Raw genomic sequence first — 16,216 nt, 5'->3', positions numbered from 1 at the left:
ATTTCTTCCCTTTTTGGCCATCTCTGGTTTACATTGAGCATTTTTTTATGATTTAATTTTCTCCTCTCTCTTATCAATTATACTTCTCTTAAAAATTATTTGTGTTTGCCCTAGAGTTGCAGTATACATTTACAATGAAGCTAAGTTCATTTTCAAATAATTATACCACTTCATAAGGTGCCTTCTAATAGTATTCTCAATTTTTCCTTTCCTTCTGTAACATCATTGCTGTTATTCATTTCACTTATCTTTAAGCTATAATCACCCAATATATTGGTCCTATATATTGCTATTATTATTTTAAAAATTTAAAGACTTTATTTATTTATTTATTTTTAGAGAGGGAGGGAGGAAAGGAGGGAGGGAGACAGACAGAGAGAGAATATCTTAAGCAGGCTCCATGTCCAGCAAGGAGCCGATGTGGGGCTTGATCTCACAACCCTGAGATCATGACCTGAGCTGAAATGAAGAGTTGGATGCTTAACTGACTGAGCCACCCAGGTGCCCCTAAGATTTTATTTTTATGTAATCTCTACACACCAACATGGGGCTCAAACTTACAAACCTGAGATCAAGAGTCATGTGCTCTACTGACTGAGCTAGCCAGGCACCCCTGCTATTATTATTTAAGCAAGCAGTTATCTATTAGTTCAACTAAGAATTAAAAAAAAAAACAAAAAAAAAACCAACGGTTTTATTTCACCTTAATTTATTTCTTCTCTAACACACTTCTTTTTTTTATGTAGATCTGAGTTTAACATCTATTTAATTTTATTTTTCTCTGAAGGACTTCTTGCAAAGCAGGTCTATTGGCAAAAAATTCCCTCAGTTTTTGTCTGAGAAAGTCTTTATTTCTCCTTTACTTTTGGAGGATAATTTAGCTGGATACTAAATTCTAGGTTGGTGTTTTTTTCTTTCAACACTGTGCATATTTCACTTCACTGTCTTCTTGCTTGCATGGTTTGTGAAGTGATGGAATTCTTATCCTTTTCTCTATAGGTAAGGTGGTTTTGTTCTCTGGCTTCTTTCAAGATTTCTCTGTCTTTAGTTTTCTGCAGTTTGAATATGATATGTTTAGGAGAAAATTTTTTGGTGTTCATACTTCTTGGTCTTCTCTGAGCTTCCTGGATCTGTGTTTTGGTGTCTGTCACTAATATTGGAAAATTCTGAGCCATTATTACCTCAAATATTTCTTTTGCTCCTTTCTTTCTTCTCCTGGTATTCCCATCATGTATATGTTAGATATCTTTTCTAATTGTCCTACAGTTCTCAGATATTCTATTCTAGGTACCCCCATCCCACCATTCTTTTTTTCTCTTTGCATTTCAATTTAAGCAGTTTCTATTGACATTTATAATTTAAGAATTTGGAAATATTCACATGGTTCAATGTTGAAAAGATACAAAAGGTAAATAATTAAAAGTTCTTTCTCCCCCTCACCCCTGGCCCTCATTCACCCACTTCTAACCCTATATACAACCAATATTATGAGTTTTTGAATTACCTTCCAGGATACTCTATGGATAATAAGGAAATACATTATCTAGTTCCTCTCCTTAACCCCCCCCAACAGTAGCCTAGTATACAAAGATTTGCATGTCTTTTTCCCCACATATCAACATATCTTGGAGATTCTTCGACATCAGTACATAAAGAGCTTCTTTTCTTTTAAATGGCTGCATAGTATTCCATTTATGGATGTACAGATTCACAACTCTTTAATCAAAACCCTTGGGTTTTGAATGTGTTTTGGAATTCAGAATTTTTTTTACAGGAAGATAATTTATGCATACATTATACATAATCTTTGCAGTGGGCTTGGGGCAAGATCCCATAACTAAACACACTGTGAATGAATAAATATTCACACTAGTTGGGAAGAAGAGCAAAATCAGTATTGTTATTTAACAATATAGCTGTAAACTGGGAAATGAAATGGTGTGATATAGACCATAAATACTTGGTACTCTTTATTTCTAAGAAAACATTCAATAAAACCTAAAACCAAACTATCTTTACATACACATGTAATAAATATTTGCTATATTTGATTTCTTGAGGATCTTAGGACAAAAGGTTTCATCAGGTTTGCTATTATTGTCACCAAAGATTAGAATTAGATATTTAATGATGGGCCAAGAATGGGATTCTTTAATGATAAAGCAACACTACAATAGATGACCTTTAAAAATGTGTAGTTCTAGGGTAACTCTAGGTATCTCATTAATATGGTTTTCTAGATAAGTGGTCTCTTCACTTAAGTAAGCAGCCATAATCTCTTCACTGATAAATGCATATTATTCAAGGCCAAGTAAATGCTCATACATTTCCCTTATATTACCTATGGAGATTTTTTCCCATCTGTTATATCTCACCATTGTCATCACTACTAGTCTCATGCTTATTTGGGTTAACACCATTTTAGCAGTTTTTCTATCTTGCAAGAAATGTACAATAGGTACACACTTTATTCGGTATTTTTTTGATATCAGATTACTCTACCTCAGTGCTTCTACAATCTTGGTGAACATAAAAGTCATCTTTAGAATTTGTTTAAATATAGATTCTTGGGCTACACCCACAGAGATTCTGATTCAGTGAGTCTGGGAATTTGCATTTCTAACAAGCTTCCAGGTGATATTGATGCTGCTTGTCCACTGACCACACTTTGAGTAGCAAGGTTCTGACTTATCCAGACTTCTAGTCAATAAAATTTTAGTGTAAGTAATAAAACTATGTATCTTCTCATTAGTGACACAAAATCCTTCAAAGTCTTTATCTACAAGTTTACTTTCAAACATTATTGTAAGCCAAAGTCTCTGCCAAATATTTATCCATCATTCCAAACACCAGCAACTGTGTAAATGGCATCATTAAGGTAGGCCTGATCAAGCTTCTGCAATAACTTCTTTAGGAAGTCTTGGAAGTTAACTGCTGCCAAGTAGAGTATGAAAATTAAAAAAAAAAATTATATTTGCTCTTCATTGGGAGTAAAATTTCTTAGTCATAAGAAGTTCAGGAAGGGTATGTGTGGAATGGTGGTGGTCCAGGAACAGTATAACTATATGGTTGTCTTCATTCCAGCTTGTGTGCAATGAGTTCCTATCATTGGTACAGATTATTGAGTCAGTTAGAAAATATCTCTTTGATTACTTATGCTTTTTTTCTTTACAAACTAACAAATAAATTGTGAACAACTTTTGAAACATCTTAGATGTTGGCTTTTTTCTAACTTTAACTGTCTGCTGCATTGACACATTCCAGAACTTTCAACCTGTGCTTAGAGTCCCTTAAAACCTCTTGCTCATTAATCATTGTTAATTTTTTAAAAAAAGGATACAGGCCAGAACAGAGTTGTTACAGCACTGTATACATGTTTGGTACTATGGTTTTCATTAAAAATTATCTTAACAAGTTTCTCAATATAATTTTCGTCTACTTCATGATAAGTAGAAGCTTCTTTATCATAGATACTCAGATATTTTATACCATGATGCTTCTTAAATTTCTGCAGCCAATTCTGGTATTTTACACTCACTTTAAATATGTTCAGTACTCATGACATATTCTAGCTTTTTTCATGACCAAAAACACTTTAAATATGTTCAGTACTCATGACATATTCTAGCTTTTTTTATACCAGTCAGGGGCATAGTCATACTGCTTCATTGTTGAATCTACGCAATCATGGTCATTTCAACATCTTCATTTTTTGCCCTCTGAAAAATACTCTGTTCTTCATTAGTTCTGGTCATTGTTGTCCTGGTAAAACTTCAACACTCTATTTTTTTCAGGTCATATGTTGTGTTAATTCCCACACCCTATTCTTTAGTAAGATGCCTCACTGACATACCTGATTAAGCTTCTACACTAACTCTATTTTCTGTGCTACTGAAAATGATAGATACTTCCATCATTTCTTCTTATTCTTATCTTCAATTTTCTGGACATTTTTACAGGACAATTAAACTCAAACAGACAAAATGACAACAACACAAACAAACAAGGCAACACATTACCAGTGAACAGCAAAGATGGGTACGTGACTAAGAGTGCTGAGGATCAACTAATGCCTAATGTCAGCGGAGGTCAGGCTTTGCCGTGAAACTTAAAACAGTTTGGATTTTCAAAGCTGTTCAGATTTTGGAATTCCATGTAAGAGATTTTGGACATAATATATTTAATCAGTCTCCTATTGATGAATACTTAGAATGTTTCAAATATTTTACAATTACAAACAATGTTGGACTGAATAAACAAACATCATTTCACATTTGGGTACAAATATATTTGTAAGATAAAATCCTGGAAATGAAATTGCTGGGTCAAAGGATATATGCACTGTAATTTTCATAGATATGCCAAATTGCCCTCCACAAAGGATTACCAATCTATACTCCCACTCCACACCTTTGCAAACACAATGTTTTATCAAAATGTTTTCTTTTATTTTGAAGTAATTTCAAACTTACAGAAATATTTCAAGAATAGTACAGAGAGGTCTTTTCTTACCCCTGAAGCATTCAAAAGTAAGTATGTGATTTGATACCCCATCACTCCTGAATACTGTTGTCTACACTTTTGGCAAACACGGAAACTCTTCTACGTATCCATAATACAACCAACAAAATGAGAAAATCAATATTGATATATTAATATCATCTACCACAGATCCTATTCAAGTTTCACCAATTGTTCCAATAACGTACTTTATAGCAAACAGATTTTATACAAGATCATATGTTGTATTTAATTTGTCCTATCTCTTTAGTCTTTGTCATTTTGGAAAAATTCCTCAGTCTTCCCTTGACATTCATGACCTTGACCACTTTGCAGATTAAACTAGTTATTTTGTAAGTATGCCCTTCAATCTGGGTATGCCTGATGTTTCCTGAAGTTCTTATAGCTTCCTAACTGGTGTTACATAATTTTGACTTGACCCATTACTGATGGTCTTAACTGTGATCATTTGATTAACGTGACGTCTGCCAAGTTTCCCTATTGTAAAAGTCACACATTATCCTTTTGTGACTGACAAGTATTTTGTGGAAAGATACTTTGAGATAATGTAAATATCCTTCATCAAATGTTCACCCACCAGTTTTAGTGTCCATTGATGTCTCTAGGCTGAACTAAGTATTATATGGTTGCCAAATGGTATATAGTCTCTCTCATTTTTTTCTCCCAAATGGTATATTCTCATTCCATCATTCTTTCCACAATCATTAGTTGGCATTCCAGTCTTTTCATTTATTTGCTCAAACCAGTATAAAACTCATGGATACCTATTTTATTCAATGCGTTATAATCAGTTGCCATCATTACTTAACTATACATTTATTTATAGCTTTATTGAGGTATAACTGACATACAATAATCAGCATGTATTTTAAAATGAAAAATTTGATAAATTCTGAACATATGTATACCCCCAGAAACTATCACAATCAAGATAATGAACATATACATCACCCCCAAAGTTTCCTTGTGACCCTTGGTGATCCCGTCTTCCCTTCCAACATAGCTTGCCCCAGCTCCCATTCCCAGGAGACTGCTGATCTTCTTTCTGTCACTATAGTGAGCATTTTCCAGAATTTTATATAAATGGAATAAAACAATATGCAGTTTTTCCTTTGGTCTGGCTTCTTTCACTTAACAATTACTTTGAGATTCATCCATGTTGTAGTGTGTATCAACAGTTCGTTCCTTTTCATTACTGAGTAGTGTTGCACTGTATGGTGATAGCACAGTTTGTTTATCTGTTCACCTATGGATGGATATTTGGATTGTTTCCTGTTGTTTGTTATTAAAAACAAAGCTGCTATGAACATTCATGTTGAAGAATTTGTCAGATATATACTTTCCTTTCTTCTGGGTAATACCTAGGAGTGCAATGGCTGTATTGTATGTGTAAGTGTCCATTTAACTTTTTAAGAAATTATAAAATGGTTTCTCAAAGTGGTCTTGCCACTTATGTTCCTGCATGTAGTATATGAAAGCTCCACTTGCTCCACATCCTTGACAGTCCTTGCTATAGTTTTTTTTTTTTTTAATTTAGCCATTTTCTTATTGTGATTCTATTGCATTTCCCTAAGAACTAACAATATTGAACATTTCTTCATGTACTTATTTTCCATCAGAATATCTTCTTTGGTGGAGTGTCTCTTCATATCTTTGCTCACTTAAAAAATGTGTTGTTCATTTTCTTATTATTGAGTTTTGAGAATTCTTTACATATTCTGGATACAAGTCCTTTATGAGATACGTGATTTGCAAATATTTCTCCCAGTCTGTGGCTTGTCTTTTCATCCAATAGACATTTCATAAAGCAAAAGTTCTTAATTTTGTATGTCCAATTTATCCATTTTTTCTTTTATGGATTGTAATTTTAATGTTGTATCTCCAAAATTTTTGCTTAACAAAAAATGAAAATGATTTTTCCAATGTTTTCTTCTAAAATTTTATAGTTTTAGCTTTTACATCTAGATCCTTGATCCATCATAAGATAATTTTTGTATATGTTGTAACATTTGTTGAAAAGACCATCCTTTTTCTCAGCGGAATTGGCTCTACCCTTTATTGAAACAAACTGACCTAATATATATGAGTCTGCTTTGGGACTATTCTTTTTCATTGATTTGTTTGTCTAAACACCAATAATCCTATTTTGAATATTATAGCTTTATAATAAGTCTTGAAATCAAATAGTGTTAGTCTTACTACTTTTACTTTTCTTTTGCAAAGTTATTTTTGGCTACTCTAGGTCCTCTGCATTTTCATACAAATTTTACAATCAGATAATCAATATCTATCCCAAACTCCCAAGGATAGATTGTTGGGATTTTGATTGGAATTGCATTGAATCTATACATCAATTTGTAGTAAATCAACATTTAATAATATTGAGTCTTCTAATCCATAAGTGCAGTATGTCTTTCCATTTATTTAGGTCTTCTTTCATTTCTCTCAGCAGTGTTTTATGATTTTCATTGTATAGGTTTTGAACGTCTTTTGTCAAGTTTATTTTCAAGTATTTCATATTTTCTTTATATTATAATAGTAATTTTTTAAAATTTCAATTTCTGATTGTTCATTGCTGGTATATTGATTTCTATATATTGATCTTGTATCCTGCAACCTTGCTAAACTCATTTTTAATTCTAATAGCTCCTTCTAGATTTCATAGGATTTTTCTACATAGTTGAGCATGTCATCTGAGAATACAGCTTTACTTCTTCCCTTTTTTAAAAAGATTTTATTTTTAAGTAATCTCTACACCCAATGTGGGGCTTGAACGCACAACTCTGAGATCAAGAATAGCATGCTCCACCAACTGAGCCAGCGAGACACCCCTACTTCTTCCTTTCTAATCTGGATATCTTTTATTATTATTTTTCATTGTCTTTATTGTACTGGATAGAACCACCAGTTTGATGCTGAATGAAGAGCTGAAGGCAAACATATTTGCCTTGTTCCTGATGTTAGAACAAAAGGATTCAATCTTTTACCACTAAGTATGAGTAGCTGTTATCTTAGATATCCTTTATCATGTTGAAGGAGTTTCTTTCTTTTCCTAGTTTAAGAGTTTTTAATGTTCTTATTAGGAATTAAGTTAGATTTTATTAAATGCTTTTTCTGTATTATTAAAATGATGAATAACCCATGGGTTTTGTTTTTTACTCTATTAGTATAGTGATTGATTTTTGAATGTTAAACTAATCTTACATTCCTGGGATAAATCCTACTTTGTTGTGATGTTTTATCTTTTTAAAATATATTATTGGATCCAATCTGTTAACACTTTTATTAAGAATTTTTGCACCTGTGCTCATAAGGATATTAGTCTGTAGTTTTCTTATGATTTTTGACTGGTTTTGGTATCAAGAGTAATGCTGGCTTCATAGATTGAGCTGGGAAATATTTTCTCCTCTTCAATTTTCTGAAAGAGTTTGCATAGAATTGTTATGTTTTTGGGGTGCCTGGGTGGCTCAGTCAGTTAAGTGTATGCCTTCGGCTCAGGTCATGATCCTAGGCAGGAAGCCTGCTTCTCCCTCTGCCTGCTGCTCCCCCTGCTTGTGCTCTCTCTCTGTCAAATAAATAAATAAAGTCTTAAAAAAAAAAAAAAAAAGAATTGTTATGTTTTCCTTAAATATTTGGTAGAAGTTACCAGTGAAGCCATCTAGACCTGGATTTTTTTTGTGGAAAGGTTTTTAACTATAAATTCAATTTTTTAATGTTCATTTCTATTTATTATTTTTATTGTGATAAAATATACATAACATAAAATTCACCATTCTAACCATTTAAGGATTTAAGGCTACAATTCAATGACATTAAGTCCATTCACAATGTTATGCAACTATGGCCACTATACATTTCCAGAACTTTTCATCATCCCAAATAGAAACTTTATACTCATTAAATAATAACTAGCTACCCCAGGCTCTGTATTCTACTTTGTCTCTATGAATTTCTCCTCCATTTTGCTTTCTGCCTCTTCAAATTTAATATTAACTGTGGCCACTTTACTCAAGTGACGTCTGCCAGGTTGCTCTATAGTAGACTTGCACTTTTTTCCTTTATGATTGATAAGTGCTTTGTGGACAGATACTTTGAGACTACATAAATATTCCCTTCCTAATAAAATGTTTGCCCACTAGATTAGTATCCCCTGATGTTTCCTTGCTGTGGCAAGTCTAGGTACTTCAATTAAGCAGAAACATAAATATTTCTCCTTTTGTGTGTGTTTTATTTCACTTAGCATGTTTTTAAGGCTCATCCATGTTGTAGCATGTATCAGAATTTCATTCCTTTGTATTGCTAAATTAATATTCCTTTGAATGCATAGATCACATTTTGTTTATCCGTTCATCTGTTGATAGACACATTTCCAACTTTTTGCTACTGTGAATAATGCTGCTATGAACATTGGTGTACAAGTATCTGTCTGAGTCCAAGTTTTTAATTCTTTTGGGTATATACCTAGTTCATCTTTATTTATTCTTGAATGAGCTTTGGTAGTTTCTATCTTTCAAGGAATTAGTCTACTTCATTTATGTTGTTTAATTTATTGACATAAAATTGTTCACAATATTCCTTTATTATCATTTTTATGTCTTTAGAATTTGTTGTGATGTCACCTTTCTCATTCTTGGGATTGGTGGGATTTTTGTCTTCTCTCTTTTTTTCTTGATCAGTCTGGACAGAGATTTCAATTTTATTTTTCTTTCAAACAGTGTTTGGTTTCATTGATTTAAATCTACTGTTTTTCTACATTCTATTTATTGCTTTATGCTCTGATCTTTATTATTTCCTTTCATCTGCTTACTTTGAATTTCATTTGATCTTCTTTTTCTGGTTTCTGGTTAAGGTGGAAGCTGAGATCACTGAGTTGAAGCCTTTCTTCTTTTCAGATACAGGCATTTAGTGCTAAAAATTTCCTTCTAAGTAAAGCTTTAGCTGTATTCCCAAAAACTTTGAAATGCTTTTCTTTCATTTTCCTTCAGTTTCAACATTTTCTAATCTTCTTGGGTTTCTTCCCTTTGTCCAGTGAGTTATATGGAAGTGTGTGGTTTAATTCCCCCAAATTTGGTGGATCTTCCATAGATACCTTTTTATTGTTGATTTCTAATTCAATTGAGGTTGTCTGAAAAAACTTATTTCACTTTGTTTTTGAAAGATATCTTCAATGATATAGAATTCTAGGTTGACAGTTTTTTACAAGTACTTTAATGAATTTTCTCCACTTTTTTCTGGTTTATACTGTTTCTAGTGAGAAACCTCTCATATTTAATCTTTTGGTTTTTTGTACATAATATGTCTTTTTTCTCTAGTTACTTTTAAGTATGATTTTCTCTCTCTTTTTTAAAAAGATTTTATTTATTTATTTGACAGAGAGAGACACAGTGAGAGAGGGAACACAAGCAGGGGGAGTGGGAAAGGGAGAAGCAGGCTTCCCGCTGAGCAGGGAGCCCGATGTGGGGCTCGATCCCAGAACCCTGGGATCATGACCTGAGCCAAAGGCAGATGCTTAACAACTGAGCCACCCAGGTGCCCCTAAGATTTTCTTTTAATACTGGTTTTAAACAATTTGATTATGATGCGCCTTAGTATAGTTTTGTGTTTCTAGTGCTTGAGGTTAACTGAACATCCTGGATCTGTAGTCATCCTATCCTGCTTGGAATCTGATACTCCATGCCATGCCACTGCCACCCCCACCCCCACATGGATGCCTATTATCAAATTTATTGATTTCTGCCTGTAAGATTGGTGAAAAATGTTATCTCAGGGTAATTTTAATTTGTATTTCTCAAGGGAGTCCAGGTATTTAATTGTTCAAAAGTTACTTGTATCTTCTTTTCTTTGAACTTGTATCTTTTGTTCAACTGTTGTGTTGGTGTATTGATCATTTTCATATTGATTTATCTGTATCTTTTACCTTTTCCATAATGAGCATGTATTTTTTGGGCAATAAGATACAACATACAGTTATTTTTAATACAAAAAAGTCTTAAAATATCCATAGTTTCCTGGTATCAGAAAAATAGTCACAACACATGCAACCTAGTATTTCGTTATAGCTTCTCAGGGGCTTATTTTCATTTCTTTTTGTGGTGAAACCTACCTAGCTAACAGGGAGGTATAGGTGCTTGAAAATGTGAGTCCCTCTGGGCTGCCTATTTTCTGACAAGGAGCCCTGGAAATATCACAAACTCACATATCTGTAAAGCAATTTATAGCTCTTAGTCATGACTTCACTGGATCTTCCAATGGCCCTGGAGAGGCTGATAGGATCACTGACAATGAATCCCATTTTATAGATTTTGAACCTGAGGCCTGCAAAGATGAAGTGATTATATCATATGGAAGGTTAGATTTAGAAGTTATCTTAAAGATGATTTCATTCTATGTACTTGGCATCCCACAATTAGTAACAAAGGCAAAACTCTGGCTTGGACATGGGTGCTCATTCTAATGACAGCAATCAAAGTGAGGATCCCTATCACTCTAAGTAGTCAAGAATAGCCTTTCTTCTTTAGAAGATTGCAGACCAAGCCCTTGGAAGGCCGTGACTGGGCCACCATAGTGGGGGTGCTGGAGCCTAAGGTCTATCTATGCTCACCTTTGGCAGCAGTCAGCATGGTGGAGGCCAGTTCACATTGCTGTGATTCCAAGTGTCCAAGCGTGAACCAGCGAGGATAACGACTGGGCACCACAGACACCATATGGTGAGGGTGAGAACTGTCGCCTGTAGAAGTTGAGTTTTCTAGAACAGGTAACCTAGAAGACCCAGGGAGAGTCATCAGCCACCATCCAGACCCTTGACATTCTGAGCTACCTTAGAGAAGTTTGTTCTTTGCTGGGAAGGAACTGGGCAGGAAAGGGTTAACTAAGAGCTTTTAAAGGTTGTTTATCTGTTTGTTTTTTTAATGTAGGCTCCATGCCCAGGATGGAGCCCCATTCAGGGCTTGAACTCATGACCCTGAGATCAAGATCTGAGCTGAGATCAAGAGTTGGACACCTAACTGACTGAGCCACCCAGGCACCCTGAGCCTTAAAGGTTTTAAAACCTAGAATACTATACTGTATGTGAGGTGAGTGCCTGGGTACTTGTAGAACTCAAGCTGAATACTTCTTACGGCAAATAGATTTGAAAGGCAGTTCAAAAGCCCTAAAATTACTTTTTAAAGTATAAGAAACACATGCCAAGGAATCCTCAGCAGTCCTTTTCTGATTGAAGTGAAGAGTTTCTGATCTGACTAAAATTCTTCTTCTATATGGTCTGCTGCATCCTAGAGGTCCACCTGCCTAATCCAAGGATCCTATTCTAGTTTGAAAATGAGATGCCCATAGCTCATTGTTCTCAAGTCCTGGTATAGAAAGACTTATTTTTATTTCTTCCAGACACATCTGGTGACCTATGCCTGGGAACCATGACTCATTTGAGCTACAGAAGGGCTCAAACCCATTCTCAGGCTGCCTAATGGGCCCCAGAACAAAGATACTCAGGTCTTGGGTGCTCCATTTCTATTAAAAACTTAGGGGCTTCCTCAGGTGACCCACCAAGAGTACAACCAGGGAGCCAAATGGTCACCAGCAAGGCATTCCAGATAGGAATCCTAGATAATATGAATATGCCCTGAGCTATTTTAGGGTAGGCTTGGTCCAATATTTTTAGGTCTAATAGAATAGACAAAGCGGGAAAGAGAAGAAAGAGCAGTGGAAACTTCTGCTTTGATGGAGGCAACTGGGCTGGGAAAAGGGCTACCCACCTCATAGCACGTAAGGCTAATTTATAGGACAGGTCTGGATCATGAGGCAGCAGAGCTGAGAACAAATACTTGGCAAAGGTATGCATGGGAACACTCTCTCGGTGAATGACTTCTCCTAAACCACTGAAGGGGCCTCCTGCAGAAAGAAGATAGGACAGCCAGTTATTTATCCACATGCTTCTATTTGCCAACCTGGACTTGAGCTGTAGGATCTTGCATATGTTTGCTAGCCATGGGAACTTGAACTACACTTGAATGTAAAAAATGATGTTATACAGTGCTCTGTTAGAGAGGGGAACCCAGAGTTACAGGCCTAAGGCACTGTGACAAAAGCCCTTCTCTACTTACCTTCCAGTAGTAAGATGCATTGTTTCTGCAGTGTTTGCACTAGCTCATCGTCCAGCTGCAGCTCTTGAAGTCGACTCAGGAGCTGCTCCTCATTACGGCACACCTTGTCCTGTGCGTAGAGGCCTTCAGGCATCACCCTCTGTTGACCCATCCCCATCAGAGCAACTTCCAGGGCCAATGACAGGTAGGACTCATGGCTGTTTGGGCAGCCTGTAGCCACAGGTACATGCTGGTACACAGGGGGTCTGCTTTCATTCATATCTGAGGGCAACAGGGGACCAGATTCTTTAGGTCAGCTCTGTGGATTCTTCTGCTCCTCTCTCCCTCCCACTTTGGAATACAGTTAGGTCAGCAGATATCACAGGGAAGCTGAGTCAGAACCCCAGAGCAGTAAGGAAAATATACTGAAAAAAGATTATGCAGAGCCACAAAAATTCCCAACTCCTTCCCAATATGTGAACTGGCTAGACCAGTTAGAAGTAGATCTTATATTAATCTTTTGCTAACACATTATGTAATACCATGATTATCCGGTTTTGTGTCTGTCTCTTTCACTAGAGTGTGAGCACCCTAAAGGGAAGAGACTTTATCTATTGCCCTCTGCATCTCCAGGGCCTGGTATATGAAAGGAGCTAAGTGTATGTCATTGGTGAATAAATTCCAAGTGCAATCTCAGGTTTTCAAGATGTAAGTGTCACTGTGCAGATGAAACAGACCAAAGATGATGATTTCTTTTCAGGAGATTAGAGGAAAGATAAGGGCAGCTCTAGCTTGGATTGGGGCCACCCATTGTATCTCTACCCAGAGAAATCCAAATTCATCCAGTTAAACTATTACTTTTGTAACACTTGCAACTTCTTTGTTATTATTACCTTATATGTTCCACATCTGGGTTCCAAGTTGCAGAAAAAGAGCACAGGTTTAAAGTCTTATAGGGGGTTAGAGTCTTGGTTTCTTTTCTTTCCCCTTCACTCATCTGATTAAATATTTATGGAAAACTGTTAAATGAGAGGTATTGCACTAAGTGCTGGGGTCACAAAGATGAGTAAGTCATAATTTCTGCCTTCAAGCAACCGAAGTCTAGTAAGATAATCACTTGTAAACAAATTGTAATGCAGTGGGCCAAATACTATAATAGATAATATGTATACAATAGAGTGATGGCATAAAATTCTGTCTCTAGTCATTGCTACATTGAGACTACTAAGTTTCTTCCCTTCTAGTTCTCATTGGTAAATTTGGAATATAACCGTCATGAGGAAGAAAGTTCAAAGGAAACATGAGAATATTATGCAGTTGCAGGGGTTACACACACTCTTCTTGTTAGAAGTTCTTTTCCACTTCCAGACTGCTCTGAGACTTGGCCTCTGCCTCTTGAAATCCCTATCGCTCTTCTTACTCACTTTGGATTACACTCTTTAGGCATTCATGGTATGGAAGTGAGAGGAGCAAAGGAAGGCTGGAAAGGTAAAATGGGAGAATAGGGTAGGGCCAGTCCACAGGGTGGGAAAGGAAGGTGGGAAAGAGATGAAGCCCAAGGAAACCTCACAGGGCACGTCCAACTTGGTTAAGAAGAGAAAGGCTGCAGGAAATGTCGAACAGAGTCTTGAGGGAAAGGAGGGCTAGCAAGGGCAGTTCTAGCTCTCCGCAGGCTGACCCCTGTACCTGACACTTCCAGATAGCCATCATCGTTCAGACGACAGGCCTCAGTCAAAGTGAGAAACAGGCAGCCAATGGGATCCAGAGGGTGCCCCACCCAGCCTTCCAGGTTTGTGATGGTTGTGGTTCCTCTTTGTAACAGTTCTGGGAACAAACAGATCCAAATTTTAGAAAGTGATAGAGACACATTGCTCCCTGTCCCTGTCTGGGTCTCCTCATTAGTCTCTCTTAGGCATTGGCCCTGCAACTTAAAAAAAATCTTCCCTCATTGTCTTGCCTTGGATTCATAGGACTGGTCACAAATTTATCAGCCATAAGGTCTTGAGGTCTGCATTTAGGCTTCTTGCTCATAGCACACATATGTAAATATAGTTTTACAGTTTAAAGAGGGTCTTCTTATACCAGATCTTAGGGGGCCTTCCAACTGCCTGTGAGGGAGGCAGACCAGCATTATTATTCCCATTTTGCAGATTCATAGATTCATAGAGGTAAAGTGAGGCATTCCACACAGCAGGCAGAAAACCCTGAAATTCCCTAGTCCCTGCCACTCCATGAAACTTAATGAAAACCTTATAGCCCCTAAAGATCCTCATCAGCCCCAGCCTATGGAGTCAAGATGGTTCCTTATCACTATACCTTTCTTCTGATGCTTGTAGATTTCCAGCTGCCGTTGCTGCTGCAACCTCAGAGTATTGATAATGGCCACCGTGAGTCTGAGGGCCTCTTTTGGATAACCATGGGAGCGCAGAGCATCAACCCGAGCACAGGCTGTAGGCACATGCTCTACCAGATGAGAAGAAAATATTTTGGTTGGGTTAGGTTTTCCAATCAGGATAATTCATGCTTGACAGAGGGAGTTTGTGTTTTGCTCAGTTCCTAAAATTGAACTGACATCTACTGTGTACCAAGACCTATGTTTTATCTTTTAAGAATATAAAGTTGAAAAAGTCATAGGCACTACCTTCAAAGAGCCACCATGCAGCCTCTGTAGAATGGTATGGTGTAGAAAGGAACACACAACTAGGATAATAAAATGTAGTACCTCTTTGTGAACTGGCACTATGGGAATCCAGTGGAGGTAGCAACTAACTGCCTAAAGAGAAAGGCCTCATTCATTTATTAATCCTACATTTCCTGAGAACCTATTATATGCCAGCTTGTTTGCCAGGCAAAGGAAGTACAAAGGTGAATAAGAAATGCTCACTTCCCTCAAAGACCTCACAAATAGTACATAAATAGATCATTATAAAACAGTTAAAAGTAAATGACATGATAGAAATATATACAGAATGCAGAAAAAGCATTTGACAAAGTACAGCATCCTTTCTTGATTAAAACTCTTCACAATGTACGGATAGAGGGTACATAACTCAATATTATAAAAGCCATCTATGAAAAACCCACAGCGAATATCATACTCAATGGGGAAAAACTGAGAGCTTTTCCCCTAAGATCAGGAACACGGCAGGGATGTCCAATATCACCACTGCTATTCAACATAGTACTAGAAGCCTCAGCAATCAGACAACAAAAAGATAAAGAAAGCATCCGAATCAGCAAAGAAGAAGTGAAACTCTCACTTTTGCAGATGATATGATACTTTATGTGGAAAACCCAAAAGACTCCACCCCAAAACTGCTAGAACTCATACAGGAATTCAGTAAAGTGGCAGGATATAAAATCAATGCACAGAATTCAGTGGCATTTCTATACACCAACAACAAGACAGAAGAAAGTGAAATTAAGGAGTCGATCCCATTTACAATTGCACCCAAAACCGTAAGATATCTAGGATTAATCTAACCAAAGAGGCAAAGAATCTGTACTCAGAAAACTATAAAATACTCATGAAAGAAATTGAGGAAGACACAAAGAAATGAAAAAACGTTCCATGCTCATGGATTGGAAGAACAAATATTGTGAAAATGTCTATGCTA

General features: G+C 36.3%; 1 protein-coding gene across 4 annotated transcripts in view; it reads right to left on the bottom strand.

The window, feature by feature from the left end:
• ZSWIM5 (zinc finger SWIM-type containing 5) overlaps positions 1 to 16,216 on the bottom strand; it is a 205,664-nt gene that overhangs the window by 12,189 nt on the left and 177,259 nt on the right. For all 4 annotated transcript variants that reach the window (XM_032430275.1, XM_032430292.1, XM_032430294.1 and 1 more), the window contains 5 exons: positions 14,916 to 15,062; positions 14,286 to 14,423; positions 12,621 to 12,881; positions 12,273 to 12,408; positions 11,123 to 11,280 (listed from right to left, as the gene is read on the bottom strand). In XM_032430275.1, coding sequence (XP_032286166.1) covers positions 11,123 to 11,280; positions 12,273 to 12,408; positions 12,621 to 12,881; positions 14,286 to 14,423; positions 14,916 to 15,062 — 840 coding nt within the window. The remainder of the gene's footprint in view (positions 1 to 11,122; positions 11,281 to 12,272; positions 12,409 to 12,620; positions 12,882 to 14,285; positions 14,424 to 14,915; positions 15,063 to 16,216) is intronic.

The sequence above is a fragment of the Phoca vitulina genome, unplaced genomic scaffold, assembly GCF_004348235.1.
Source record: "Phoca vitulina isolate PV1807 unplaced genomic scaffold, GSC_HSeal_1.0 scaffold2, whole genome shotgun sequence".
NCBI lineage: Eukaryota > Metazoa > Chordata > Mammalia > Carnivora > Phocidae > Phoca > Phoca vitulina.
The sequence above is the reverse complement of the archived record's forward strand: the minus strand, read 5'-3'. Positions and strand labels throughout refer to the sequence as shown.